This window comes from Manis javanica, chromosome 4, assembly GCF_040802235.1.
Source record: "Manis javanica isolate MJ-LG chromosome 4, MJ_LKY, whole genome shotgun sequence".
Classification (NCBI taxonomy): Eukaryota; Metazoa; Chordata; class Mammalia; order Pholidota; family Manidae; genus Manis; species Manis javanica.
The window spans coordinates 23,752,504-23,779,291 of record NC_133159.1 but is presented as its reverse complement, the minus strand read 5'-3'; the positions used below and the strand labels follow the sequence as shown (position 1 = coordinate 23,779,291).

At 57.9% G+C, this 26,788-nt stretch overlaps 1 protein-coding gene across 24 annotated transcripts in view; it reads left to right on the top strand.

Annotated features, from left to right (window-relative positions):
• The window catches only part of ADGRB2 (adhesion G protein-coupled receptor B2), a 36,203-nt gene extending 10,256 nt beyond the window's left edge, over window positions 1-25,947 (top strand). For 5 of the 24 annotated variants that reach the window (XM_037010749.2, XM_037010738.2, XM_037010753.2 and 2 more), the window contains 29 exons: window positions 8,470-8,553; window positions 8,805-8,969; window positions 10,110-10,274; window positions 10,894-11,058; window positions 11,142-11,309; window positions 11,383-11,484; window positions 11,629-11,735; window positions 12,534-12,728; window positions 12,896-12,964; window positions 13,039-13,147; window positions 13,490-13,820; window positions 14,191-14,296; window positions 14,454-14,497; window positions 14,730-14,856; window positions 15,271-15,374; window positions 15,474-15,576; window positions 16,302-16,452; window positions 16,646-16,715; window positions 17,127-17,193; window positions 17,326-17,411; window positions 17,701-17,799; window positions 19,859-20,030; window positions 20,349-20,444; window positions 20,787-20,826; window positions 21,454-22,073; window positions 24,457-24,492; window positions 24,823-24,921; window positions 25,020-25,076; window positions 25,465-25,947. In XM_037010749.2, coding sequence (XP_036866644.1) covers window positions 8,470-8,553; window positions 8,805-8,969; window positions 10,110-10,274; window positions 10,894-11,058; window positions 11,142-11,309; window positions 11,383-11,484; window positions 11,629-11,735; window positions 12,534-12,728; window positions 12,896-12,964; window positions 13,039-13,147; window positions 13,490-13,820; window positions 14,191-14,296; window positions 14,454-14,497; window positions 14,730-14,856; window positions 15,271-15,374; window positions 15,474-15,576; window positions 16,302-16,452; window positions 16,646-16,715; window positions 17,127-17,193; window positions 17,326-17,411; window positions 17,701-17,799; window positions 19,859-20,030; window positions 20,349-20,444; window positions 20,787-20,826; window positions 21,454-22,073; window positions 24,457-24,492; window positions 24,823-24,921; window positions 25,020-25,076; window positions 25,465-25,650 — 3,923 coding nt within the window. In that variant the 3' untranslated portion in view covers window positions 25,651-25,947. The remainder of the gene's footprint in view (window positions 1-8,469; window positions 8,554-8,804; window positions 8,970-10,109; window positions 10,275-10,893; window positions 11,059-11,141; window positions 11,310-11,382; window positions 11,485-11,628; window positions 11,736-12,533; window positions 12,729-12,895; window positions 12,965-13,038; window positions 13,148-13,489; window positions 13,821-14,190; window positions 14,297-14,453; window positions 14,498-14,729; window positions 14,857-15,270; window positions 15,375-15,473; window positions 15,577-16,301; window positions 16,453-16,645; window positions 16,716-17,126; window positions 17,194-17,325; window positions 17,412-17,700; window positions 17,800-19,858; window positions 20,031-20,348; window positions 20,445-20,786; window positions 20,827-21,453; window positions 22,074-24,456; window positions 24,493-24,822; window positions 24,922-25,019; window positions 25,077-25,464) is intronic. The other 19 variants (XM_037010750.2, XM_017660313.3, XM_073233562.1 and 16 more) reach the window with 16 other exon arrangements.
• The last annotated feature ends 841 nt before the right edge of the window (window positions 25,948-26,788 follow it).

Below are 26,788 nucleotides of genomic sequence, written 5' to 3'. Positions count from 1 at the left end.
ATCAGGGCCCAGTGTGCTTGTGCCTGGTAACACCACTGTGTCAAGCCCTTGCCTCACCTCCATGCCTCCCTTCACCTCCTTCCTCCCCCTGGGCCAGCTGGACCCATACCAGCTGCAGGAGAACCGGCTGGCACATGGAACTGCCAGCCTGAGAACAAGACTGGTGGGGATGGTGGTGAACAGGAAGAGTGAGACCCCGGTCCCACCCTTCTGCCAGGCACTGGGGCAGAACTGTGCTCGCCTTCTCTGGGACACCCCGAGCAGGATCAGTGGCAAGGCCAGGTGGTGAGGGGTGCCTCAGCTGGCACTGGAAGAGCAATGAGCCCGGGAGCTGGTGGGCAGTGAGGGAGCAGAGGGCCTGGGCCGCCTCAGAGCTGGGTGCGTTTGACAGGAGGGTGCGCCTGGTAATTTCACGCAAACTGCCTTTGATAGATCTCTTGTTATTTTTGGTGAGTTGAGCCATATATTTGTGCCATCTTGCTGCCGCAATCTGTTATGTGAGGGGAGAGGAAGAAAGAGAAGGCAGGCAGGAAGGAGCTTGACGGAGTACTGGCACGGAGGCTGGCTGAGGCTGGGCAGGGAGGCAGGGGGTGGCTCATAGAGGCAGTGTCAGCTGCAGAGCCCAGAAACCTACAGTTTCTGCCAGCCGACCCTCCACTGCTGAGGAGGCACTGCCCAGTGGGGACGGCTGTGCAGAGTGACACCTGGGCGGAAGTGTCTCTCACTCTTGCCCCGCCGCAGACACACACACACACTTCATGCCTCCCACCAGGGGCACTGTCCCACCCTTGGTTGGTTGCTGCTAGCCCACCCTCCCTGTCACCCAGGCTCCGTTCCTGAGGTATGGTCACCAGCTGAGCCTGCGGTCTCCTGAGTGTTGGGCCTGGGAGGCAAGAGTTCAAATCCCCACTCTGCTGCTCTGCTGTGTGGATTGGACAAAGTGCTGCCGCATGGGGGCCTCAGGACCACTAGTTCTCAGTGTGTGACATCCCTCATCCAGGCCCAGTGACTCCCCACTGTGGCCCAAACTCTTCAACCTGGCATTTTGGCCCCACCCCAGACCCAGCTGCCACCTGCTTTGCAGCTTTCCTTCTAATTCTCTCCTGCCCTTTCAACCAGGACTCCTCACTGGCCCCCGAGCCCCCTGCTTTCAGGCCTCCCTGCCTTTCCTTGGGCTGTTTCTCTCCCCTGAAAGGCCCTTTGCCCTTGTTTTCCAGAACTTCTTCCCCACAGCTCAAGCCCTGTCTTCAGGAAGCTGCCTGACCCACCTGACGCCGTCCTAGGTTGCCTTTCTCCTCTCAGCGCTCAGGTCGGGCTGTTCTGTTTTGGCCAGCCTGTCTGGTGGCTGGAAGTAGGGCCCTGCTTGCCTGTTTGGGGTTCAGATACTGGGGAGGCAGGGCCTTTCTCAGGGTAGGGTGGGAGCAGACCTAGCACGTGGGGTGCCTTTCCTGGAAGGTCCTTGCAGCCCAGATCTGTGCTGCTGAAGCTCTGGGTGCCCCTTCACAGGATGGGGAGTGGGGTGCAGACTTCCCCAGACATCTCAGCAGAGATAAGGCCCAGCCCGTCCATCACACGTCTTCATGTCTTTATCAGAGTGGAGTTTGTGCTAGGCCTGAACCAGACACACCTGCCCTCTGGTGGGAGAGAGTGACCACCAGTGTACAGTGGTGATCAAGGCCACAGACTGAAGTCACTCACCCCAGGTTCAGTTTCCACCACCTGGCTGTGTGACCACAGGCAAGTTTCTTCACCCCCATTTCATCACCTGTAAAATGGGAATAGTAGAGCTCTTCATAGAGTAATGGTGAGGGTTAAGCGAGAGAATGTGGGTGCCTGGCACACGGTACATTCTTAATAAATAGTTGCATGTTGTCATAATTTAGTGTACTAGGTATGATGTAGAGGGACCGAGTGTCAAGGGAGGAAGCAGAGCTGGAGGATTAAACTGCAAAGGGGTGGGAAGGCAATCTAAAGATAGTGATTCTGAGTTGGGTTTTGAGGAGTGAGTAGGAATTCGCTAGCCTGTGGAATTTTTCTTTAAATTGAATTGCTTTTTAGATTTAATATATTAAAAAGAAATTCCATACCATAAATAGAAGAAGAGTATCACTTCTCTGAAATAGAAGATAACCAAAGAAACAACCACGGTGAAAACAAACTGATGTTATTAACTTCCAGCTAGATACCGACCACTCCTTTCAATTTGTTAGAGAAATTAGTGTGTGCTGGGGATGTGTTAAAGTCTTGGACTGCACAGAGACTTTATCTTTCATGCATTTGGAAACAGTAAAGTCAGGTGGCCATAAAATTTATCATCTAAACCAAGGTATTTTTGAGGTTATAAGAAAGGATGGGAGGTACTATTAATTACACCAGGGCCACAGGTGCCAACCGGACTATCCCAGATAGATCGACAAATAGTCACCCTCATTCAGAAAGACCTGGGGGTGGGATAACTTCCTCAGCCCACAGTGCATGATGACACATTTGTGAGCCACCCCAAGTCATTTTCTCCCCTACACTTTGGGAAACCCCAAAGGAGGAAACAGCCTGTGTAAGGGAAGGTGTGGGGGTGCAAAAGTGGCGGGTTCAGGGTGCTGTAGCAGCTGGATTTACTGGATGGCAGCCCCAGTAGTGGGAGATGGGGCCAAGCTCCAAGTGCCATCCCCGAGCACTGGGACATCACCCTGTTGGCTGAGGGCTAAGGCAGCAAGAAGTTGGCCATGGTGGGGGAGGCATGATGAGTCAGATGTGGTCCCTGCCCTCCAGGAGCTCTGGGTTATATGGAGGAGGTGGCAGGGACCCAGCCAGCTCTGTTGGGAGGCTGGACTGATAGGCCAACAGCTTGGGAGGAAGTCCTCAGAGGAAAACTGACATTTTGGCTGGGCTTCTGGTCCCATAGGGATACCCAGTTGCATTGGATTGCATTGGATTGCAGAGGGAGAGCTTGGAATTTTCTAAAGCCACCTCCCTCTGCCCCTGCCCCCTTAGGATTCTGATGCACTCTGGCATACAAGAAGCACTGCTAGGGTGGGGAGCCATGGAGGGACATAACAAAGGCATGTTTCAAGGGGATCAGTTGGTGCCTACTCAGGGCCTTGGGGCCAGGCTCAGGGAGGATGCAGAGAGCCCTGGGAGGGAGCACTGCCTTGTAAATCCTAAGATTTTCCCTGTGGAACTGATGATTATCATGGTTATTTTTAACATGTTCATGACAAAGGAGGCTGAGGGGGCTGGACTGTGTGGAGTTTGGGGGGCAGGGTCTGTGGAGCACTGCATAGCAGGTGTCTGCAGTCCTGCTCAAATGGCAGAGAGCCTGGGCCCACCCTGCCTACCAGTGCCAGTGGGGAGACAAGAGTGGCCCCTGTGTGGCTGAGGTGGAGGAGCCCTCGGGGATATCTGGCCCATGTTTGCTGAATGCCTGTCTTATATCTGGCTGCTCAGAGCTAGGCCCTAAGTGCAAGAGGGGTGAGGGAGATTGAGACCCTCCCTCAGGGCCCCTGAGAGCGATGAGGCCAGATTACTCACAGCAGCAGCTGGAGGCAGCGTGGGATCTAAGCCACAGAAGAAGGGACCAGCAGACCCAAGCTCCTGTGTGATCAGTCTAAGAAAGCTTCCTGGAAGAGGTGGCATTTGGCATGTAGAATATTCGAGCAGATAGAGAGAAAACTCTCTTTTTCACTGAGAGTATTCCAAGGGTCCATATCCCTTGTTTCATTGACTTCTCACAGTGAACCTGTGGTAGGGAGTGTCATCTTTATTTTCAGTTGAAGATTTTTATGCTCAGCAAGGTGAGGTGACTTGCCCAGCGGCACACAACAAGACTGGCAGAGTTGGGAATCAACCAGAGTTGTCTGGCTCCGGAATCTATGTCCTTCTCACTGGCCCACATGGCCTTGCAGTGTGCTTGTCTGCCTGGTGGGGAGGGGAAAACAAGACTGGACAGGTCAGCTGGGGCCAGAACCTGCCAGGCTCAGAGGTCTACACTGTAGCTGTAGCAGTGGAAGAGCCACTGAAGGTTCCCTAGCAGGGAGGTGTGTGTGGCTGGAGCCTGGCTCCCAGAGGATCACTTTGGAAGTTACAGAGGAGAAGCAGGCTTGGGGAAGGGGGGAGTAGATGTGCAGAGAAACAATCAGAAAGTGGTGTGAAAACAGGATGATAAACTATGAGAGGCTTTGGTGGGGCAAGGGAGTGACTCAGGGTCCCGTGGGAATTAGGACAGGTGTCTTTGAACTGGTCCAAGTTGAGCTGCGCTTTGTCAGAGCCAGCACAGTTCAGTGGGAAGTGTGGCCTCTGGAATTAGGTAGGCCTGGGTTCGGATCCTACATCAGCCTCTCCGGCATGATACATAGGAGCTTGGTTCTTTTCTTGTTAGTAAAATGGAGATTCCCCTCCCAGTGAGGATTAAATGAGATGGTGTAGAGTGCCCAGTGACTGGCACGTAGGAGCCATGTGGGAAATGTCACCTTATCAGAACAAAATGCAACAGCCAAGAGGTCATCAGGAGCTGGGGGAAGTGTGTGTGTCCTCTGCCAGGCAGGCAGCTCGTGGGGCAGGCTGATAGACTGCAGGCCTGCAAGCACCGCCAGAGCCCCTGGTCCTGCAGTCTCTTGGAGCCCACTGGGCGAACTCTTGGCGCTTCTGGGAGCTCTCGTCCCTCTGCCTGGACTGCTCTTGGCTCAATTTCCTTGGATGCCCCCCTGTTCTGGGTGCAGAGCCATGTGGGCTTGCATGTGGATGCTGAATAAACGTTTGTTTCAGTGGGTAATACCTCTGGTCCTACCTTAGCCTCTTTAGGGTGAACTGGCTTTCCCACGTGGGGAAGTAACTTGCCAGGCTGTTTTGCTGCCTGAGGTTGGGGGCAGGGCAGGGCAGTGAGCCTAGGCTCCGGCTGTGTGGCCTTGCGCGTGTCCCTTTCCTGCTCTGGCTTAGCCCAAGAGGCCAAGAGGACTCAAGATGTGGACTTGGGACATAATCTAATTTCCAAATAGGGTGGTTTCTAGAAACTACCGACATCCCCTCTGATGATATTATGGAGCTAGCCAGCAAAGCGTGGGTAAGCGGTTAGTGGAGGACGTGGAGACCACAGGACGCAGTGTGAGTCCCTGCCAAGCAGGTCAGGCTGGTCTTTCACGTGTCCATGTTTGATTGGTTTTACTGGATGCCAGGCTGGTGGATAGAGGTTGCCACAGACACGATAATCGTCAAGACACCAAAACAGGAGCTGGATGAGGGGGCTCTCAGCTGGATTTGCAGCAAGTCAAACAGCATCTCTAGAATGTTTATTAATAAATGGGTGTCAGGCTTGGGGGTAGTCTAGGTGAAGGGTTGCTGAGCAGAGCTGATACTCAAGATTACAAATGACTGTTTCCAGTGACCCTCGTGGGGGGTAGGGGGAGGCTGGAAGCAGTGTGTTCATGGACATTTGTTGACAGCTCTCTGGGCCGGATTCTGTGCCCACATTCCCCATGGTCAGAGAAATGGTTCACATAGAGCCTTTTTTTCAAGGGCTCATGGGTGGGAGGAAGTCCAGACACTCAAAAGATGGAATCATCTGTGATGAGAGAGCACATAGAATAGGGGCAGACAGCTCTGCCTAGGGAGTGGGGAATAAGGAAGACTTCACAGATGAGAGGTCATCTGAAGTGGGTTTTGAAGGTCAAGCAGGAGTTTTCTAGGTGAATGAGGTGGGGACAAGAAGGTAGAGGTCTGAGAGGAGATGATGATCCTGTTTTGGACTTGCTGAGTTTGAGTGCCTCCTGTCAAGAGACCTGTTCAGCAGATGGGAGTCCATGCAGGAATGAACAATGGTTGGGGGGTCCTGGGGATAACAACTTGGGAGCAGCCATTCAGGAGGTGGTAATTAAGCCTTGAGGTGGGAGTGCAGAGTGTGCAGTGAAAACAGAACGAGCATAGATGCCTTATACGGGAAGCAGCAGGAAGATAGAGCAGTGAAGGAGATGGGGACAGAAGACCCAGAGGGGTGAGAAGAAACCAGGAGCGTCAGGGAGGGGAGGGTTTCAAGGCAGGAGTCAACAGGGCTAGATGCTGCCGAGGGGTCAGTTGAGACCGGGCCTGTCAAGTGTCCATAGGATTTAGCAACAAGGAGGGTGTCGGTGACTTTGTCAAGAACAGTTCAGCAGAAAGATGTGGTCAGAAGCCTGGCTGCAGTGGATTGCCCGGCGAGGTGACATTTGAGCCAGGACGTGAGTGGCAAGTGAGAAACTGAAGTGCCAGCTGTGACCGCTCATTGATGGTGAAGAGAAGCTGGAGGGCAGTGGCTGGAAGAGGAAGGAAGGTCAGGGGGCTCCCCCAGAATGGAGGCCGCCTAGGTCTGTTCACGGGCTGCCATGGAGTGAATGCTGACGAGCCTGGTGAGCGAGGGGGTAACGCCAGAAGGCGGATGGAGGATGCAGGCCAGGCCGAGTGGCTGGCCCCTGGGAGGAGCGGGGCTGCTGGGAAGCTGGGAGTTGGAGGGGCAGGGCAAGCAGTCAGGGGCTCCCAGGTCACAGCCTCTGCTTCCTCTGTAAAGGAGTTTGTTGCAGAGAGAGAGTGGGTGGAGATGAGCTTGAAGAGAGAGGTCAAGGTCTGGCACAGCCAGCCGAGGTGGAATGGGGAAAGTAGGGAGCCGGGAAGGCTGCTGAGAAGCCCTGGGCGCCCAGCGGATGTGCGGCCCCAAGTCTGTCACGGTGCCAGTTGGCTCAGCTGGAGATTTCTTCACAGCCTGGGGGTGGGCGTGGAGAAAGTGGCTTGTTACAAGGCTCTGGGGCGGGGGGCTGGCTGAGCAGGTGCGGCGGAAGGGCTGGGTGAGGAGATTCTGGAGCCAGTGGGCGTGGTGCCAACACCTTCTCTGTGGTCCTGGTAGAGGCAGATTCGGTGAGGCCAGGAGGGACGGCAGATGCTGGACGCTCAGGGGCTGGAGATGGCATGTGAGGGTGCAGAGGGGTGGAGGTTGTGAGGGGAGGGGGATGGTAAAAATCAAGCAGGTAGTTACTGCTGTTTGAGTGTTTGCCACGTGCCAAGCAGGGTGGTGAGGGCTTCATGGGCTCCTGTCAGAAAGGCAAAGACACTTGCCCAAGATCACACAGCTGGTCAGTGTCCACGTCTCAGCAGAGATTCCTGACTCCCAAACTTCCCTAGTGCCCAGGTTTCAGAGATGGTGGAGAAGTTTTGGGGATTATGTAGGTCAGGTCCTGGGACTGGTAGCTGAAGTGGAAGACAGGCCCCGGAGTTGATACACCCAGAAGCTGGGCTGAGTGTGACAGTTCAGGGGCCCATGCACAGTGGGCAGCTCAGGGTGGCCACTCTTCATGCCTGGTCAAGAAGAGCTTTCAGACGCAGAGCATGGACTGGGCAGCAGGGGGCAGGAAGATTACAGCCCTCTTGGGTTCTTTTAAACACAAGAATGCCTGTTTGGAGCTGACCTGGCTTTGAGAAATAGGAGAGAGCCTGGGGATGGGGGAGAGGAGTGCCTTCTAGTCTGTGGGCAGCATGGGCTGAGCCCTGTCCCAAAATACTATTCCAGTCCCACCTTGCCTGCGGCCTGTTCATGGGCTGGGTCTTTGCCCTCTGCACTCATGTCTGCCCCCCATCTCTGCTACCCAGCATGCTGGAGAGGGCCTGGATGAGCTCATGTCTGAGCAGGAGGGGCTGGCTTTGGAAAATGGGAGCTCCCAGCCCCTCCTGCAGCATTGGCGGAGCTTCCAGTGCTTAGACCAGACACATAAATCAGGGTGGCCAAGAGCCCGGGGAGGCTGGGACTGAGGCAGCAGCAGCCTCCTGCAACACCTGCTGCTCTTGTAGCCACAGGGGCTGTGTGAGGAGGGGCTGCCAGATGCCCTATGCCCTCCGGTCTCAGAGGAATGTCATTCTGACCTGCATGTCCAGGTCACAGGCTAGTACTTCTTGGGGAGCAGAATCTAGGCCTAAGACCCAGCCCCTGGCTTGGCATGAATTGTGTCTGAGAGTCAGGTTTGGGGGTGGTCTGTTAGCTCCGAGAGTCAGCCGTGGGAGGGGAAGGAGCCTGGGCTTCAGGCTCACCGAGCTGTGTGTTCTTGGATAGGTCACTTCCCTTCTCTGAGCCTTAGTTTCCTCATCTTTGAACAGACGGTCTCTACTTCCCAGGGGAGGATGAAAGGAGACAGGCATGGACGGCACCTGGCACGGCAGCCTCCCAGAGCTCATGAATATGAGTGGCCACTCCTCTCCAGTCACCCTGGTCTGGCTGAGGCAAGAGGAGGAAAAGATGGCTGTGAGGCTCTGGGCGAGTCCTCTGTGGCCTTCTGAGCCTCAGTTTCCTTATCTGTGAAATGGTGGTGGGGCAGGGGGCAGGATGTGATGCTCACTCAGCATTGCCTGCAGTTGGTTCCAGACCCTCAGGCAGAGGGCGAGCAGGGCTGCCCTCTCTGTGCCACTCTGGCAGGACAGAGCTGGCCTTTGCTGACCCCTGCCACCACCTCCGTGTTCCAGGTGAGGAGCCGGAAGAGGAACCGAAGGTGAAAACCCAGTGGCCAAGGTCTGCGGATGAGCCTGGGCTATACATGGCGCAGACAGGTAACCGGGCCCGCCTCCCTTCCTCTGCGGCGGGGGCCCGGCTGGGTGGTGTCTGCTGGCATGTGTGCTCGGCGTGTGCCCATCTGTGTCTGTGTCCTGGAGTTCAGTCGCGTCTCTGCCATGTAGGCCTGTGGGCAGGGCTGGGTTGCCCCGTGGAAGGCCTGTTGCTTGGGGTCAGGGTAGGAGGAGTCCCATGAGACCGAGTGCTTGGGAGATGCCCCCCCACCGCCGACGCTGTCCCTCTCTTGTAGGCGACCCGGCGGCTGAGGAGTGGTCCCCGTGGAGCGTGTGTTCCCTGACGTGTGGGCAGGGTCTGCAGGTGCGGACCCGCTCCTGTGTGTCCTCCCCCTATGGGACCCTGTGCAGCGGGCCCCTGCGGGAGACCCGGCCCTGCAACAATTCAGCCACCTGCCCAGGTATGCCCGTCTTCCCACCTGGTCTGCCTGCAGGGTTAGGTCCTGCCTGGGACTTGGGCAGGTTAATCCTCCAAAGATGGTTGGTTGCCTCGTCCTCTCATTCAGCAAACTTTGCTGTGCCCCATGCCATGCCCAGCCCCACTAGGGACACAGATGAATCAGACCAGGGCCCACAGCAGTGGGCTCGGTTATGGGCATGTCACTCCTGTGATACCTGTGCCCTGGTAATCAAAGCTCATCTTCCCACTCTCACCACCCTCTGGTCACACCAGCACCTCGCACTCTCCCCACCTCCTTGCATTTGATTGTCGTCCTATCCACCTTACCTCCACCTTGGCTATTAAAATTCATTCTGTCCTTCAAGATCTAAGACAAATATCACTTAAAAAAAAGGAAAGAAACCTTCCCTGATCATCCCTTCCCTCCTCAGACTGCCTGTCTCCCTCCCCAGGGTGCTTCCCCTGGACCCTTCAGCCTTCTCAGTTCAGCATGGAGTTGTTGAGAATGTGCATGTGCCTGCCTGAGACAAGTGGTTGGCCATGAGGGGCGGGCAGGGCAGTGCACCCCGAGGTAGTGAAGTGGTGCCTAGTCCACTACCAGCTCCTGGCTGTAGGTTTAGAGTAGGGCTACTGGGCAGGGGTCTGATATCTGCGGGTGTAGCAGGAGCTTGCAAAGGGCTGGGGCAAAGCTGTATTCCAGAGTGAGCTGTTTGTGTCAGTGTCCATGTAGAGGTTCATGTCTATTTGTGTGTCCATGCGCTTGTGGTTGGGAAGGGCAGGTTTCTTGCCCCAGTCTGCCATGTTGGATTCTTGCTCTGGGTCTGGGATCGGGAGGGGTGAGGTGGGGTAGGGTGGGGTGCATCTTGAGATCTTTCCTGGGCTTTCTTGTGCCCACAGAAGAGAAGGACCCCAGGCTTCCCTTCTGGGTGATCCTAGTCTCCCTGTCAGGTGACCACAGGTGGTGTCCTGTGTGAATTGGGATTAGAAGCCTGTGTCTTCCACATCCAGCAAGGGCTGAGTCGCCCAGGACAGAGCCAATGAGGAGCGGCCGCAGAGCTGCTGGTGCTCCTGATTGGTGGGCGGATGGGCAGTGGGCGGGGCCAAGGTGCAGCCCAACCACCGGCCACGTGCTTCCTTGCAGTGCACGGCGTGTGGGAGGAGTGGGGGTCCTGGAGCCTGTGCTCCCGCAGCTGCGGGCGGGGGTCCCGGAGCCGGATGCGGACCTGCGTGCCCCCCCAGCACGGCGGCAAGGCCTGCGAGGGTCCCGAGCTGCAGACTAAACTCTGCAGTATGGCCGCCTGCCCGGGTCAGTAGTGCCCATGGGCTTCCAGGCGGGCGCTGCGCAGCCGGGTGGGGGTCGGGAGACCCAGGGGAGGCAGTCAGGTCCAGTGCCCTACCCCTGGGGGCCCCATGAACTTTGACCAAGCATGGAAAAATTGGCGAAGTATACCTGCCAGTGTGGGAGGTGACCTGACTCAGCCCAGACTTGGAGCTGGCACACCGTAACCCCAGGAGAAGGGGGCTGCTTATCATTTTCCCTTCCCCTAAGCCCTGGGCTACCCTTGATGTTCATGGCACTTTGATGTTATAGCCAGCTGGGCTGTGAGGGGACACAATGCTGGGCTTAAGTGTGGGCAAAGATCAGAAGGTGCCCCTGGGCCCATTTCCCTCGCCAAAAGAGAGCACTTGCCTTGGTGCTGAGTGGAGAGGTGTCCTGTGTTCCTGGAGCTGGTGACAGGCAGGCAGGCCCAGGCCCAGATACCACCTGCTCACTCCAGCCCCACTTCATCCCTCCCTCTTCAGTGGGTCTGGCCTGTTTCAAGTTGGAATGCCTAGCAGACTGCCATCTCCCTGCGGTGTTCGGCCCCCACCAGTCTCTGCACCCCTTGCTCAACGGCCACCTCTGCTTGTGTCTCCCCATGCAGTGGAAGGCCAGTGGCTAGAATGGGGTCCCTGGGGCCCATGCTCCACATCTTGTGCTAATGGGACCCAGCAGCGCAGCCGGAAGTGCAGCGTGGCAGGCCCAGCCTGGGCCACGTGTACAGGTGCCCTCACTGACACCCGCGAGTGCAGCAACCTCGAGTGCCCGGGTGAGTGCTCAGTGCAAGGGTAGCAGGCGGCAGCTCTGGACCTGGGGGCACTTGGGGGCACTCACACCCCCTCTCTCCTGCAGCTGCAGATGGCAAGTGGGGGCCTTGGAACTCATGGAGCCTGTGTTCCAAGACCTGTGATACAGGCTGGCAGCGCCGCTTCCGCATGTGCCAGGCCACAGGTGCACAGGGCTACCCCTGCGAGGGCACCGGAGAGGAGGTGAAGCCCTGCAGTGAGAAGAGGTGTCCAGGTATTGCTTGCAGGATGCTGGGGATTGGGGGATAAGTGTGGAGCCTGGCTGAGCCCCTCCACTGTACCCGCAGCATTCCATGAGATGTGCAGGGATGAGTATGTGATGCTGATGACGTGGAAGAAGGCGGCTGCTGGCGAGATCATCTACAACAAGTGTCCCCCCAATGCCTCAGGTGAGGGGTGGGGTGGCTCTCCCCAGAGGCCCCCGCCCATGCCATTCTTGATGTCCCCTTCTTTAAGCCTCCAACCTGAGGCCTGGAGTGAAGTGGGTAAGAGCACAGCTCCCACCCCCATCCCTCTGTCCTCTCCCCCTGCAGGATCTGCCAGCCGCCGCTGTCTCCTCAGTGCCCAGGGCGTGGCATACTGGGGGCTTCCCAGCTTTGCCCGCTGCATCTCCCACGAGTACCGCTACCTATATCTGTCAGTGAGTGTGCCCTACTGGGCTGGGGCAACACTGGATCTGGTAGTGGGTGGAGGGAGCTTGAGTCTTGCTAATGCCCATGTGCCTTGGCATACATATGCTGTGCCCACTACTGCCTGGCTGTGCCTCTCCATGTCTGGCAAACTCCTACTCACACCTCAAGGCGTAGTACCTTTCCTCGTCCCTTGTGCGTACTGCTGCGCTTCTGCAGCTCCCTGAGCTTCTCAGCCATTAGGTGTTTATGAGTGCTCATTGAAATGTCTGTATCCTGTTAGACTGGGAGCTCCTTGAAGGCAGAGACAAAGTTAGATTTATTTTTGTGTCCCAGTGCCCAGTCCAGGGCCTGCCGTGGGGTAAGAATGTGGCCTGTGTGTATGAGTTTGTCTGACTGGAATTAGTACTTGATAGATAGGTGTTTGCACTTGGAGCCTGTATTTGAAAGAGAGAGAGCTCATTACACTCCATAGCGTGCCTGATCCCCCAGGATAAAGAGGGGCCTTGTCCCTGTGTTGTGCTGGTCATCTTTTATATGTACATCTGAGTACCAAGGTTCTTTCTCTACCTATTTCTATTTCAGTCACTTCTAAGTATTTTTGGGGATTCTCTCTCTTTATGGTTCTCTTTCTTGGATTCTGTCTCCCTGTGAGCCCCTTTGAGCATCTGTATCTGAACCTTCCCCCACTCCCCCAACCCCGCTCTCCTTCCCTGGATGCAAGCAATGGGTGAACTGGAGTGGGATGGGCTAGGGGCTGGTCCCAGCTCCTGACAGTCCAGTGACAGTGGCCTTCTGGTCACCTGCAGCTTCGGGAGCACCTGGCGAAGGGGCAGCGTATGCTGGCAGGCGAGGGCATGTCACAGGTGGTGCGCAGCCTACAGGAGCTTCTGGCTCGGCGCACCTACTACAGCGGGGACCTGCTCTTCTCTGTGGACATTCTGAGGAATGTCACTGACACCTTCAAGAGGGCCACCTATGTGCCCTCGGCTGACGATGTGCAGGTACTATCCTGTCCTGGAAGGAAGGGAGAGAAGGTGCAGAAGCCCTAGATGGAAGGGGAGGCCAGGCCCCTATGGTAGAGTCTGCTGGGAGTGGCAAGTCTGGCTGTGCTGGGGAACCTACCGTCCCTGGGCCTGGGACCTCCTGACACTCACTGCTCTCTCTCCAGCGCTTCTTCCAGGTGGTGAGCTTCATGGTGGATGCCGAGAACAAGGACAAATGGGATGATGCTCAGCAGGTGAGGGCTGGGGAGGCTTCTGTCCCTCCCTGTGACCTACCCCTGCCTTGGGCCCTTACACACTCTGCCTCCAGGTGTCCCCTGGCTCTGTGCACCTGCTTCGTGTTGTGGAGGACTTCATTCACCTGGTGGGCGATGCTCTCAAGGCCTTCCAGAGCTCTCTGATTGTGACAGACAACCTGGGTACGGGCAAGCTGGTTGGGGAGGGGTGCTGGCTGTTGCAGAACCCAGGCCACCATGGCGGAGGGATGGTTTCTGAGGGCTTCTCCTATTTTTCTCTTGCTCTTTCTCTCGGCCCTGTCTTTCCCTCATATAACTCCTTCTTTTGATGTATTTCTCCATGTTTCTTCCTCTCCTCCATCTCTGTGTCGTTTCTCTGTGTATGTGTCTCCCTACCTGTGTTTGTTCCAACCTCGGTGTCTGCCTCTGCCTTCCTGATGTCTGTCTCTACCACATCCATCTCTTCCTCTGTGACCATCCCCTGTCTGTCTCTGCTGTGGTCTGCCCAACCTCCTCCCGCTGCAGTGATCAGCATTCAGCGAGAGCCCGTCTCAGCCGTGTCTAGCGACATCACGTTCCCCATGCGGGGCCGCCGGGGCATGAAGGACTGGGTGCGGCACTCAGAGGATCGCCTCTTCCTGCCCAAGGAGGTGCTCAGCCTCTCCTCCCCAGGAAAGCTGGCTGCGTCTGGAGCAGCAGGCAGCCCTGGCAGGGGACGGAGCCCAGGAACAGTGCCCCCTGGCCCAGGGCACTCCCACCAGCGCCTCCTCCCGGCAGACCCTGATGAGTCCTCCTCCTACTTCGTGATTGGTGCTGTGCTCTACCGCACCCTTGGCCTCATCCTGCCACCCCCTAGGTGAGTCCCTGGGAAGGGTGGATGGGGCTGCTGAGGGTCCCGGGAGGCCCAGGTGAGAGGAGGAGGACTGAGCCTGTGCTGGCTACACAGATCCGTCTGCAGCCTTCTATAGCCTTGGGACCACTTGACTGGCTCTGGACACAGCTGCTTCTCAAAGATGTCCACGCAGCCCCCAGAAGCTTCAAGGAGGGTTTGGGGGTGTTGGCTTGAGCTCTGGACCCCAGCCAAAGTCTTGGGCCACACCAAACTGGAGGCATGCCCCTGACCTTGGCCCCTGGTATCATCCTGTCCCCAATCCTAAGCACCTTCAGGTTCCCAACTGAGTCTGGGCACCCATTGGCAGGAGCTGACCTCGGTACCTGTTTTCCAGGCCCCCGTTGGCCGTCACTTCCAGGGTGATGACAGTGACAGTGCGGCCTCCCACCCAGCCACCAGCTGAGCCCCTTATCACAGTGGAGCTCTCCTACATCATCAACGTGAGTGGGGGCCAAGAAGGGACCCCGGGTAGACCCCAACATGGGTGGCCTGATTCCCTGAGAGCAGGCTGGGCCTCTGACCTGTGTGGGGCCTGCTGTGGCAGGAGCAGTGGTGGGCTCACCACCCCACACTGAGCTCATATCTCCTGTTCCCCAGGGCACGACGGATCCCCGCTGTGCCAGCTGGGACTACGCCAGAGCGTGAGTTGGGCAGGGGCTCTGTGTGGGGAAGGGTGCAGCCCTAGGATTCCTCCCCTGCCTGGAAGGCTAGAGGGTTCCTTGGTGCCATTCTTGGCCTAAGGGATCAAGGGCACATCCTGGGGCTCCCAACTGCCTGCCTCTTGGATGTGGCCTTGCCCTGGGCAGTGGCCAGCACTAAGGATGGGGCCACAGAGCTGGCCCGGGGCTCACTCTATCTCTCTGCTCACCCAAGAGATGCCAGCTCTGGGGACTGGGACACTGAGAGCTGCCAGACCCTGGAGACACAGGCAGCCCACACCCGCTGCCAGTGCCAGTACCTGTCTACCTTTGCCGTGCTGGCCCAGCCGCCCAAGGACCTGGTGAGTGGGAGGGAAGTGCCTGGTCTGGGCAGGGGAGTTGTGGCCATCTGTACTGGTGTTGGCAGGGACCTGGGTGATCCCGCATGTGCCGCTGAGCAGGTGCTTTTGTGAGATGGCACATGGATGTCTGCACCACCCGAGGGGCATGGTGCTCACAGTGACACATGTGCCTGGGGGGAGGTGTGGTGGTGGGTGATCTCATGGTAAACACATGTGTGCATGTCTGGTTGTGTGTGGGTGAGTGTAAGTATGCATCCATGTGTGTAACTGGGTCTACACTGAGTCCCCTTTGCCTGTGGGTGTGATGAGGGTGCAGGTACCAGTCTGTACTAGGCAGCAAGTGGGTGGGTGAGGGCACCCCGGCCACTGTCCTCTCCCAGTGACTTGTCGGACTGCCTGATCATCTCCCCCCAGACCCTGGAGCTGGCAGGCTCCCCCTCGGTCCCCCTTGTGATTGGCTGTGCCGTGTCCTGCATGGCACTGCTCACCCTCCTTGCCATCTATGCCGCCTTCTGGAGGTAGGTAGGCCACTGGGTGGGGTGGGCAGGAGGTGGCCAGCTACCCCAGGTTGGGTGGGGCAGCTAGCTCCTCTGTCTCTGCCCTCTGTGCCCTCTCAGGTTCATAAAATCGGAACGCTCCATCATCTTGCTGAACTTCTGCCTGTCCATCCTAGCATCCAATATCCTGATCCTTGTGGGCCAGTCTCGGGTGCTGAGCAAGGCAGGTGCAGGCTCATGGGGGTGCCTCAGTGGGAGGGGGGACAGGGGCGAGGGTGGAGAGTGTTTGGGGGTGACGGCACGTGTTGGTGTGTGTGTGTACTCAAGGGACGGGTGTTTGTACACACTCAAGCTGTGTGTTGGGTGAGGGGGTGTGTGGGAAATAGTGTGTGAGCATACGTGAGGGCGTTGGAGAGGGGGTGTATGTGTACTCAAGTGACGAATGTCTGTACATCTGCGAATGTGTACGTGAGCTGAGTGCCTGTGTGCACACGTGTTGGACGGGTGGCATTTGTGGAGCCTGGGCCTCCTCGTGTCTGCAGGCGTGTGGGAGCCCGAGTGAGGCCTCCTGCGCCACCTGCCTATGGATGATCTGTGCCGGCTCTCCCTTGTGCCCCCTCAGCCTTCTCCGCACAGTGCCAGCATGGCGAGTGCCAGGCATGGGGCCCACCCAGCCGTGACGTGGCAGGTGCTCTGTCCCCTCCCTGCCAGCCCTGTCTGTGCGTGGGTGGCCTGCCCACCCGCCTCCCGGATGCTGAGTGCTGCGTGTGTGTCACCGGGCCTGTGTCGTGCTGTGTGTGGGTGCAGAAAGATGGGGGTGCCTGGCAGGGCTCTGTGGGGGGCGGAGCTCGGGTAGGCGGCCGTGGCAGCGCCCAGCAGCGGGTGTGGGAAGCCTGGCGCCGCCCGCCCTGACGGCTGCTCAGGGCCACCTCCCCCCTCTCCCCACAGGGTGTGTGCACCATGACGGCTGCCTTCCTGCACTTTTTCTTCCTCTCCTCCTTTTGCTGGGTGCTCACTGAGGCCTGGCAATCCTACCTGGCTGTCATCGGACGCATGCGCACCCGCCTCGTTCGGAAGCGCTTCCTCTGCCTGGGCTGGGGTGAGCCTGGCTGCGCTGGACTCTGTCACGGGGCCTTGGGGTCAGGAGCAGCAGCAGTGGCTCAGTGGCCCTGGCCCCACTCAGTGGCCCTGCCCAACTCTGGGCACAGGGTACAGCTGAGCTGGGGGTCTAGGAGGATGAGCTGGCTCTGAGGTCCGGCAGCTGTCTCACTGTGTCCCCCCTGCTCCCCCAGGTCTGCCTGCCCTGGTGGTGGCTGTGTCTGTCGGTTTTACCCGCACCAAAGGATATGGTACATCCAGCTAGTACGTGGGCCTCCCATGGTGGGCAGCGGGGGCCAGTGGACCTGTTAGGGCACCAGACTGGGCATTAGGTCTTCTCAGGCTGCAGTCCTGGACCATGCCTGCTGTGAGACTTCAGGCAAATTCTTCCTGGTCTCTGAGCCCCAGTTTCCCTGACTGTAGAGGGATTGGATAATCTCTAAGAACCATTTTGCTCAGGGGTCACCCTTGTTTGATCCCCACGGTAGTCCCAGGGGCGGGCCTTTGTTCGAGGCGAAACCAAGGCTCAACAGGAGCCATCCCTGTAAACCGTGCCTGGGGCTCGGCCCCACTGGTAACATGGGCCTGGCAGCCCAGGGGTCACTGAGAGATGGTGTTTGAGGATGGGGAGCAAGCCGCTGGGTGTCTGACAGTCCCTGTCTCCCCCCAATCCAGCTGCTGGCTCTCCCTGGAGGGTGGCCTGCTCTATGCCTTTGTGGGCCCTGCAGCAGTCATTGTACTGGTACGTGCCCCTTCAGTGTCCTGGGAGGGCGTGGCCCCGGGGGATCTACCTCCTTCCTGCACTCTTAGCTTCCACCTGGGGGTTCCCTTGCCAGGGGGGCACATGTTGATGCCCACCGCACTGTGCCCTCAGGTGAATATGCTCATTGGAATCATTGTCTTCAACAAGCTCATGGCACGTGATGGCATCTCAGACAAGTCCAAGAAGCAGAGGGCCGGGTAAGGGGGTGTCTCTGTGCTTGGCCTTGTGGGAAGTGGTGTGGGAGGGAGGGTTCTTGGAGACTCAGGGTTTGATGATACAACCAGGGCTCCCTGACCTTGGTACATCAAGGGCGCAGGCAGGGTGGGCACCCAGATGCTCAGCTGCAGCCCCCTCACCCACCCTAACCCACCTCTTTCTCTCTCATCTGCCCTCCCCCTCCCACCCTACTTGGGGCTCACACTGCCCTGTCTCCTCCCACTTCCCATGTGTTTTCCCCCCTTCTCCCGTGTCTGTGCCGCCCCCGAGGTCGGAGCGGTGCCCCTGGGCCAGCCTGCTCCTCCCCTGCTCAGCGTGTGGAGCGGTCCCCAGCCCCCTGCTCAGCTCAGCCTCGGCCAGGAACGCCATGTTAGTTGTGCCCCCCGGGGCTGGGGTGGGAGTGGGCGGGGCAAAAGAATGGGGGGCAGTGCCAATGGTGGGGTGGGGGAGGGATTTCAGCCCAGAGCCCTGGAAAGCTTGTTCTGCCCCATCAGCTGCCACACACTCTGAAGGGCTCCACTTCGAGGTGGCAAACCACAATGAGGAGTGAATGTCTGTGCCTCTCAGAAAATGCTGGGTTCCTGTGCCCACTGCTTGCTCCTTGCCCCTGCTGCACTCCCAGCTTCTGTTTTATCCAGGCACAGCCACAGTCCCCTCCCTACACTCCCAACTTACAGAAGCTCATGGAATCTTAGGCCCTTAGAATTTCTAAGTCCATAGAACCTTAGAATTAGAGTGATAGAATCTTAGAATAAGACAATCAGGAGCTAAGAATGTTAGAATGAGTGAATCACAGGGTCTTATCATCTGTCATAGAATCTGAGACTTCGGATTCAGAGTCACTGAATCTCACAATCAGTTGAGAGACAGAGAATCTTAAAGGTAGAGAATTATTTCACTGAGATGTTTGCTGCCCTGGCAGCTGAGAGTCTTAAAAATCCCAGCTATACAGGAGAAGGATGAACAAATCCACAAGGGCCTCAGGCCCAACCTGCAGCCCATGGTGGAAATCCATTTGAGTCTCCCTGACCAGCGGGGGTCCGGCTTTATGTTGTACACCTCCAGGGTCAGGGAGCTCACTGCCTCTGGAGGTGGCTGGCACCATCTCCGGGAAGCTCTGTGTAGCAGAACGCTCCCTCTCACTTGGGCTGCCGTCTGCCGCTCTGACCCAGGCACTCAGAACCAGCAGTTAAAAGCTTGGGCTTTGGAGGCAGCCAAGCTGGGTCTGCACCCCAGCTCTGCCTCTCTCTCCCAGCTGGGCACACTCCAGTTTCCTCATCTGTAAATTGGGATAATAATCCCCATGCCTGTTTATTGGAGTTGTTTTGATCACAGTGTGAACTAATGTATGTAAAGTGTTCAGCATAGGGCCTGGCAGAGAATTGGTGGTTAATCAATGGTAGCACTTATGACTGTGATTAGGCCCTCTCTTAGTCTTGGCTCTGCCCCCCGGGGCCGTGGAGACTGCTGTGCCCACCCCCTGCCAGACTGAACAGCCCTGTACTGCTCTGCCCAGGGCAAGTCTTGGCTCCCTGCCCATCTCTCTCACTTGCCCAGAGCTGTTCCCATCCCTGCCTGACTCCTGCCGGGGCTGCCCAAGAGGCAGAGTGGGCTGGGTGTGGCACCTGGCCCAGTGGGGCAGGACTGACCCCCATGTGGGCTTTAGCTGGCAGGGGGGGCAGGCTGGCACTGGTGCCTAGATGCCAGGGCCCATGTGCCTTTTTTCCTCTGCCCTCTCCTGTCAAGGAGGTGGGGATGTGCGGGTTTGGACCTGACCCTTGCTTGTACCCCCAGCTCCCTCTCCTCTGTGATCTTTCTGCCCAGAGCTCTGAGCAGCCCCTGGGAGCTTGGTACCTGCTCCTTGGGGGGCTGAAGGAAAAGAGCCTCCCCAGCCCTGGCCCCAGCCCCACTTCTCCCCAGAGATCTGTGCTCTGGGACGCCCTCCCTGGGCTCTGCCTGTTGAATCTTTCTGTGTGCTTTGCCTGGCTTGTGCCCTCTCGCTGTCTGTTACCTCTCCTTGTCTCTCTTCCTCTCCTCTTCTCCCAGGATCTCTGGGGACTTGGCCCAGGCCTGTGATTCTGTGCAGATTGGGGCTGGCGCTCATGGCCTCTGCATCTGTCCCCCTCCTTTTCTTCTCTGCCACCGTCTCTTCCTACCTTGTCTGTCTTTGTCCCCTGATGCTGCCTCTGTCTTTGGCTCAGTCCCACTGTGTCTGTCCCCCTCCACCCCTAGTCCCTGCTCTGGCCCCACAGTTCTCTGCTATCTCTGTTCTCTGTTTCTCTGCCTCCAGCTCCTCAACCCTTCTCTGCTTGGGGACATTACTGAGGTCTTGTAGTTTGGGGCCTTGCCAGTCTTGGGCAGCTTAAGGGCCCCAGGCTGAGTGCTGTCCCCCAGTGTCACCTGATGGATCCTGTGCTGCCGTCCTCAGGGCCTCACTCTGGAGCTCCTGCGTGGTGCTGCCCCTGCTGGCGCTCACCTGGATGTCCGCTGTCCTGGCCATGACGGACCGTCGCTCCGTCCTCTTCCAGGCCCTCTTCGCTGTCTTCAACTCTGCGCAGGGCTTTGTCATCACTGCTGTGCACTGCTTCCTGCGCCGAGAGGTGGGGCTGGGCTTCTCCTGGCCCTGCCTGTCCACTTCCCCACACCAGTCCTCTGGCTTCTCCACGCTGTGCAGATGGGGAGGACTGAGGGTCCTGACCAGGCCTCCAGCTAAGCAGCCCTCGGTGTGGCAGCTGATAGCCTAGGGCACCTTGGCCTTGGCCTCCTGGCCTCCTAGGGCTCCTCCTTCCCTCTGACATCCCCTACACTGGATGTACTTCTTCCTTCCACACCTGCCTGGGTGCCTGGGGTGGGAGGCTCAGCCAGCTGTGGCCAGGGGCCCTGTGGCCTCAGCCCCAATAGGTACCCACTGCCCCCAGGTCCAGGACGTGGTGAAGTGCCAGATGGGCATGTGCCGGGGTGATGAGAGTGAAGACTCCCCCGACTCGTGTAAGAACGGGCAGCTGCAGATCCTGGTGAGTGAGGAGGCCTGGGCAGAGCACGGGTGGGTTCTGAGTGTGCCCCCTCGAGCTCCTTACCCCAAGCACCTTACCTTCCCATCCATGAGAGTGAGGGGACAGAGACGAGGTTTGATTCAGGCTCAGCCACTGGCATCTGGTTGGAACTGGGCAAGTCTTTCCCCCAGTCGGTTTCCCCACCTGTCAGCTGGGGCTGGAGTAGAACATGCTGGGCCCTTTGGACTCTGTTGGGTCGTGAGCACCTCTGGGTGGATCCCAGGGCAGGTGTGTGCCTCCTCCCCCCACCCTGATACATTGATCCACTCTCTGCCCACCTGCTCTGTTCCTCTCTGCCTATAGTCAGACTTTGAAAAGGACGTGGATCTGGCTTGTCAGACAGGTGAGTCTGCCAGTGCAGAGCTGAGATCGGCCCCCAGGGGTACGTAAGAAGGGAGGGCCCCCAGCCCCATGGGAGGCCCTGGTGGGTTATGGCTGTGGGGTTTAGCTTTGGAGTCAGACAGCTGTAAATCAGATTCAAGGCAGTGAATAGCACTTACTGTACGACTTGAGCAAATAACTTACCTCTTTGAGCTTTAAATTAATTAGGGGACATCAAGTGCTTAGCTGGGTGCTCAGTACATAGTGGCTATTATATTATCCTATCATTTCCGATTTTTAGCAGAATCTCTTTCTAGTACTGTCTCCTGCAGAAGAGCTACCCAGGAGGTGGGAGGAGCAAGACCCTTTTGATAGCTTTGGGGCTGTGGGGTCAGAGGTCAGGACTATGCCAGGAACTGACCTGTGGGAGCTGGGCCTTGCCTTTGTTCCTTGCCCTGCCTTGCTGTGGGGCTCTGGGCCAGCTGTCGTCTTGACCCCTCTGGAGTGTGTACCAGCTGCCCAAGTCATCTCTCTAGGACTCAGTTTCCTCCTCTATCCAAGCTTGGAGGCTTGGTGCCTGCCAGCCTGGGAGGGGCACTTAGGGACTTCTCCTCCCCAGGACTCACCTCCTTCCCACTCCTGCCCCCAGTTCTGTTCAAGGAGGTCAACACTTGCAACCCATCTACCATCACGGGCACACTGTCCCGCCTGTCCCTGGACGAGGATGAGGAACCCAAGTCCTGCCTTATGGGTCCTGAGGGAGGCCTCAGCTTCTCACCACTGCCTGGGAATATCCTGGTGCCCATGGCAGCCTCACCAGGGCTGGGGGAGCCGCCACCCCCACAGGAGGCCAACCCCGTGTACATGTGTGGGGAGGGTGGCCTGCGGCAGCTAGACCTCACATGGCTGCGGCCCACCGAGCCAGGCTCCGAGGGGGACTACATGGTGCTGCCCCGGCGGACTCTGAGTCTACAACCTGGTGGCGGGGGTGGAGGTGGTGAGGACCCCCCAAGGGCCCGGCCTGAGGGTACCCCCCGGAGGGCCTCCAAGACACTGGCCCACACCGAAGGCTACCCCAGCTTCCTGTCTGTGGACCACTCTGGCCTGGGGCTGGGCCCTGCCTATGGGGCTCTGCAGAACCCATACGGGATGACCTTCCAGCCACCACCACCGACGCCCAGTGCCCGCCAGGTGTCCGAGCCAGGGGAGCGCAGCCGAACCATGCCCCGTACCGTGCCAGGCTCCACCATGAAGCTGGGCTCTCTGGAGGTGAGGGCTGTAGGGAGTGGGGTGGGGGAGGGAGGCCTGTACCCATGTGCCTGAGACTGAGTCACAGGCAGCAGTCGGGAAGGGACACCCAGCAGCCTCCCCAGAGCAGCACCTTTGTTCAGAGCCCCCGGGAGTGTGTGCACTGTGCATTTCTCCCTCTGTTCCTGCTCATGAGGGCTCCAGGGGAATCCCAGTTTCTCTGAGCTCCTCAGATGGGCTTGAACTTCATGTGCCGAGGGTGTCCTTCTCTGTGCATTCACATTTGGTTTAGTGCCTACCTGGGAGTGCTGCTTAGGATAGGTCTCCCTTTAAGGGGCCTGGGGCTCAGGTCAGGGGCTGTATTGTTAGGGAAGCCATGTTGTAGGGGCTGGGAGTCAGTCTCAGGGTCACACAGGTCTGAGTTCGGATCTGGGAACTGCTAATTATCAGTGACATCTTCAGCAGCATCTCCCTCTGAGCCCCCATTAATCTTTCTTAGCCTTAATCTCATTAAGCCTCAGTTTCCTCATTTGTAAAGTGGGGATAACACAGCAACCTGTTTGTAGAGTTGTTTCGAGGGCTAATTGTTAGGAAACATAAATGTCTGTGTGGAACAGGTAGAAAGTGCTAGATAATTGCTGCTGTTACCATCCCTGAAAGCAGCCTCAGGCACTGCCCACAGGCCGGTGGTGACCAACCCTCTCCTGAGAGAATGTAAGCCCCTCTCTGTCCCTGCCTGTGTGTTTCTGTGGGTGCCCCACCTTCCCTCTGGTTGCCTTGGGCCTGCTCCCGCAGGGAATCAAGCAGGTGGTAGTGGCCCACTGCGGAACTCTAGAACATTCTGGAATTCTGGTTGGAGGGCTGAGGGGGATGTAGATAAGGAAAGAGGCAGGAATCACGGCTCAGACACTGTTGGCTGCTCATGTTTGGCCTCAGAAACCTCCCCACCCTCCACACAGAGGAAAGTAAGTTAGCAGCTAGGGGGTTCGCAAGTGTATAGTTTGTCTCCCAAAATGTTTCTTGAACATTTGGTGCCTGCTTCTGCTGCAGATGGCAGAACAGGAAGGCGTAACCAAGACAGAAAACCCGACGCTGACACTGGGGAGGGGTGCGCTCAGCGTGGCAAGTTTTGTTCTGTGGACACGTGGCTGTGGCTGGGCCACTGAGGAGGGGCCGGCATTGGGCTCCTTCCTTGTGTGGGAAGTAGCAATAAATGTGCAGTGTCTTGAGGGGTCAAGAATGATACCCAGAATTCTGGTGTGGGCACTGCGTTGGAGGTGGAGAAGCAGGTTGGGGTGGGGAATTCCGAGTGTTATCAGTTGGGCCTGTGTGTGTGTGTTGCCTTGTGGATATTGGGGGACGGGGAGAGGTGTCCTGCTGCCTCCAGACGGACAGATGTGGCTGGGAACATGGAGGACAAAACATGTGCATGGTGAGAGGCAGGAGAAGGTCCAGGGTAGAGAGAGGAAGGCCCAGTGTTGAGAAGCCAGGATGGGTGGTGGGGAAGGGAGGCAGGGAAGAAGGAGGACTGGGGGCACGGTGGCATGAAGGCCAGTGGTGGCGAGCATGTCTGTGGGCCTGGGCCTTGGGAGCTCTGGATGGTGATCTTAGCGTCACCCCTGAGGACTTTGGGGCAAATCCCTTCTCTTCCCTGGATCTGTTTCCCCAGTGTAACCTGCAAAAGTTGGCTTTGGTCTCATGTACACACCTGGTACCAACATTCCAAGACACTAAGGCCTCCCTGAGTGGCACTGGAGACTGTAGGTCATTGGAGCCTTGAAGGTGGTCTTGGAAAGTGAGGGTCTGGAGAGGCAGGAGGGGCCAGGGAGGCCAGGGAGGCAGGGCCTGGTTCATCAGGAAAAGGGGAGGTGGAGTCAAAGGAAGGCCTGAAAACCTGAGTCCTTGTGTTTGCAGGATAAGTGGAGGGCTGCAGAGAGAAGGGAGCCTGTGGCTGGCAGGGAGAACGAGGCAAGATGGGACAGAGGGGTAGAGAGAAGACACAGAAAGGAGCGTCTGCCCTGTGATCCTGTGTTGGAATCTGTGTCCCTGCCACAGTGGAAACTTGCACTGTGACATTTGGTCCGTGTGCAGTCATGCGTGTGTGTGTGCACCAGTGTGTGTGTGTGCTCCGCATGAGCGTCTGCCTGCAGGTTCAGACGTGCAGGCTTTGTAGGGGCAGCAGGGAGTTTGGACCCGGGGCCTGAGCTGCAGCCCTGTGGCAGAGTAGTGCCTCGGCTCCTCATACCCAAGGGCTGCCCTCTAAGGTTTCCTAACTTCTGGGTCTGAGGGGTGGGGGGTGGGTGCAGCAAGCATACCCTGGGTTACCAGAGTCTGGTCTCTAAGGCCTGTGCATGTGGTAAAAAGCTTTCTTCTCCTCCACTGCCTGCCTGGTGCTCCTTTGCAGCGAAAGAAGTTACGGTATTCAGACCTGGACTTTGAGGTAGGTTCAGTGCGTGTGTGCATGTGTTTGCAATGGGGGCATCTATCTGTGGTGTCCCTGGGGGGTCCGTGCCCCAAGTTAGCCCAACCCCCATTGCAGAGCCTGACCCCAGGACCCCAAGCCTATGGCTTCTTCGGGATCTTCCTAACGTCCTCTCCCTGCCCACGCCCCCAGCTCTGGGGTGGAGAGAGAGCCAGGCTTTGTCCCAGAGGGCCAGCAGCAGGCGGGCATGTGGGGCTTCAACATGCTGAGGGCCCTGGGCAGGGGCGGGTGAGGCTCACAGGGCTGCCCCAGGGGAGAACACCTCTTCTGACATCCTGTGGCTCCCAGAAGGTGATGCACACCCGGAAACGACACTCAGAACTCTACCACGAGCTCAATCAGAAGTTCCACACTTTTGACCGCTACCGCAGTCAGTCCACGGCCAAGGTGAGGGCTCCTCCGTGGCTTTCCCTGCCTGAAGCTCAAGGCCCGATCTAGCGTGTTGGCCCCTGGGGTCAGACCCTGACCCGTGGCCCCCATTGCAGAGGGAGAAGCGGTGGAGTGTGTCCTCAGGTGGGACAGCTGAATGGAGCATGTCCAGAGTAAGTCCCCTTGGGCTAGGTGGGGTTAAGTGGGCTCTGAGGGACTCATTCCCTCTCTGCTCTCCCCCCTGCCTGGACCACCTCAGCCTGTCTCGCCAAGGGCCTGCCCGTGGCTTAGGCAGCAGTTCGGGGGCTGGGTAGGGATGGATAGCATTGACAGAGGCTCCACGAGGGTCTTGAGGTGGGTGGGCAGACAAGACCCATGGTCTGAGGGGGCCATTCGGAGCACAGAGGTCAGGAACCCAACTCTGGAGCCACACGGATCTGGATTTGAGCCCCACTTTGGCGCCCGATTGCTCAGTAACTCTGGCCTCCTCAGTTTGCTCACCCGCGTCATGGGAAAGAGGGTACTGGCCCGTTTCCACGGGCCCTTCCCACTCCCCCGCAGGAGAAGCCCAGCCCTGGGGAGCATCCTGGCTTGTCCCAACAGCGGCGACATCAGAGCTGGAGCACTTTCAAGTCCATGACGTTGGGCTCGCTGCCCCCCAAGCCCCGAGAACGGCTGGCCCTGCACCGAGCCACAGCCTGGGAGCCCACAGAACCACCTGATGGGGACTTCCAGACAGAGGTGTGAGCACCACGCCGGACTGCACACTGCGTATAAATATATATATCTCTCTATTTTCACACTCCACTTTGGAACTACCCAGGAGCCAGCGCCCCCTCCCCTCTCCCAAGGGCTGGGCAGGGAGGTGCAGTGGACTTGGCTGGGCTGGGGGAGCCAGATGTGGCGTGACTTGGGGGGCCGGGGCCCTTCCCTTTTTCTCAGAGGCCCCTCAGCCACTGGAGCTCCATCTTCACACCAGCCTGTCTGTCCCTGTCCCGGGCTGGGGAGGGTGGAGGGGAACTTTGTTGGGAATAAACTTTACTCTGTGGATTTTGCTGCTGAACTCTTTGCTTCATCCAGGTGAAGGCCCAGCCCTGGGACCCCAACTGTTTTTCCTCCTTCTCCTTGGTTCACATCACTCATTGTCATCAAATTGTGTGATGGGGCCAGATCAGCCCTGACTGGGAGGGGGTGCCTGGGCTCTCACCCCATCTTTGCCCCTGACTCCCTGGGTGACCTTGGACACATCTCCTGCCCTGTTGGGGTCTGGGAATATGGGATGGAACCCTTGCAGCTGGCCTTCTCCAGTGACTTTGATAGTCATGGCTGCTGTTCACTGGGGCCCAGAGGCCAGACTACCAGGGCTGGAGCCGAGGCAGAGCCTTGTGATGTCAGCTTCCCCCTCTGTAACCTGGAGATGGTCATAATGCCTAGTCCTAGGGGCTGTTATGAGGATGAAACAAATTGATACATATAAAGCCTTAGTGAGGCCTTGGTACAAAGAAGCTCTTTAAGTATTGGCTATTAACACTTGACAATTGGTCTCAGGCTGTGCTCTGTGCTAAGAGCTTCCACACATGACCCTTGACCCCTCACAACAACCTTGCTGCAAGGTTTTAGGTTGCCAATTTTGTGGATAGGAAAATGAGGCCAGAGATGGAAAGTGACCTGCTCAAGGCCACCATCAGAGGCAGAGCTGGGATTTAAAGCCCAGTCTTGGTGGACATTGGAGTGCCCCACCCTTAACCAGCCCCTCTCTGATGGGACAGGACGCTTGACTCAGCTTCCTGGGACCTGGCTTTCGTGGCTGCAGGGGAGCAGCAGGGAGCTGAGCCACGGTGGAGCCTCAGTTTCCAGGGCTAGGGTGGGGGTGTGGTAGAGGGGC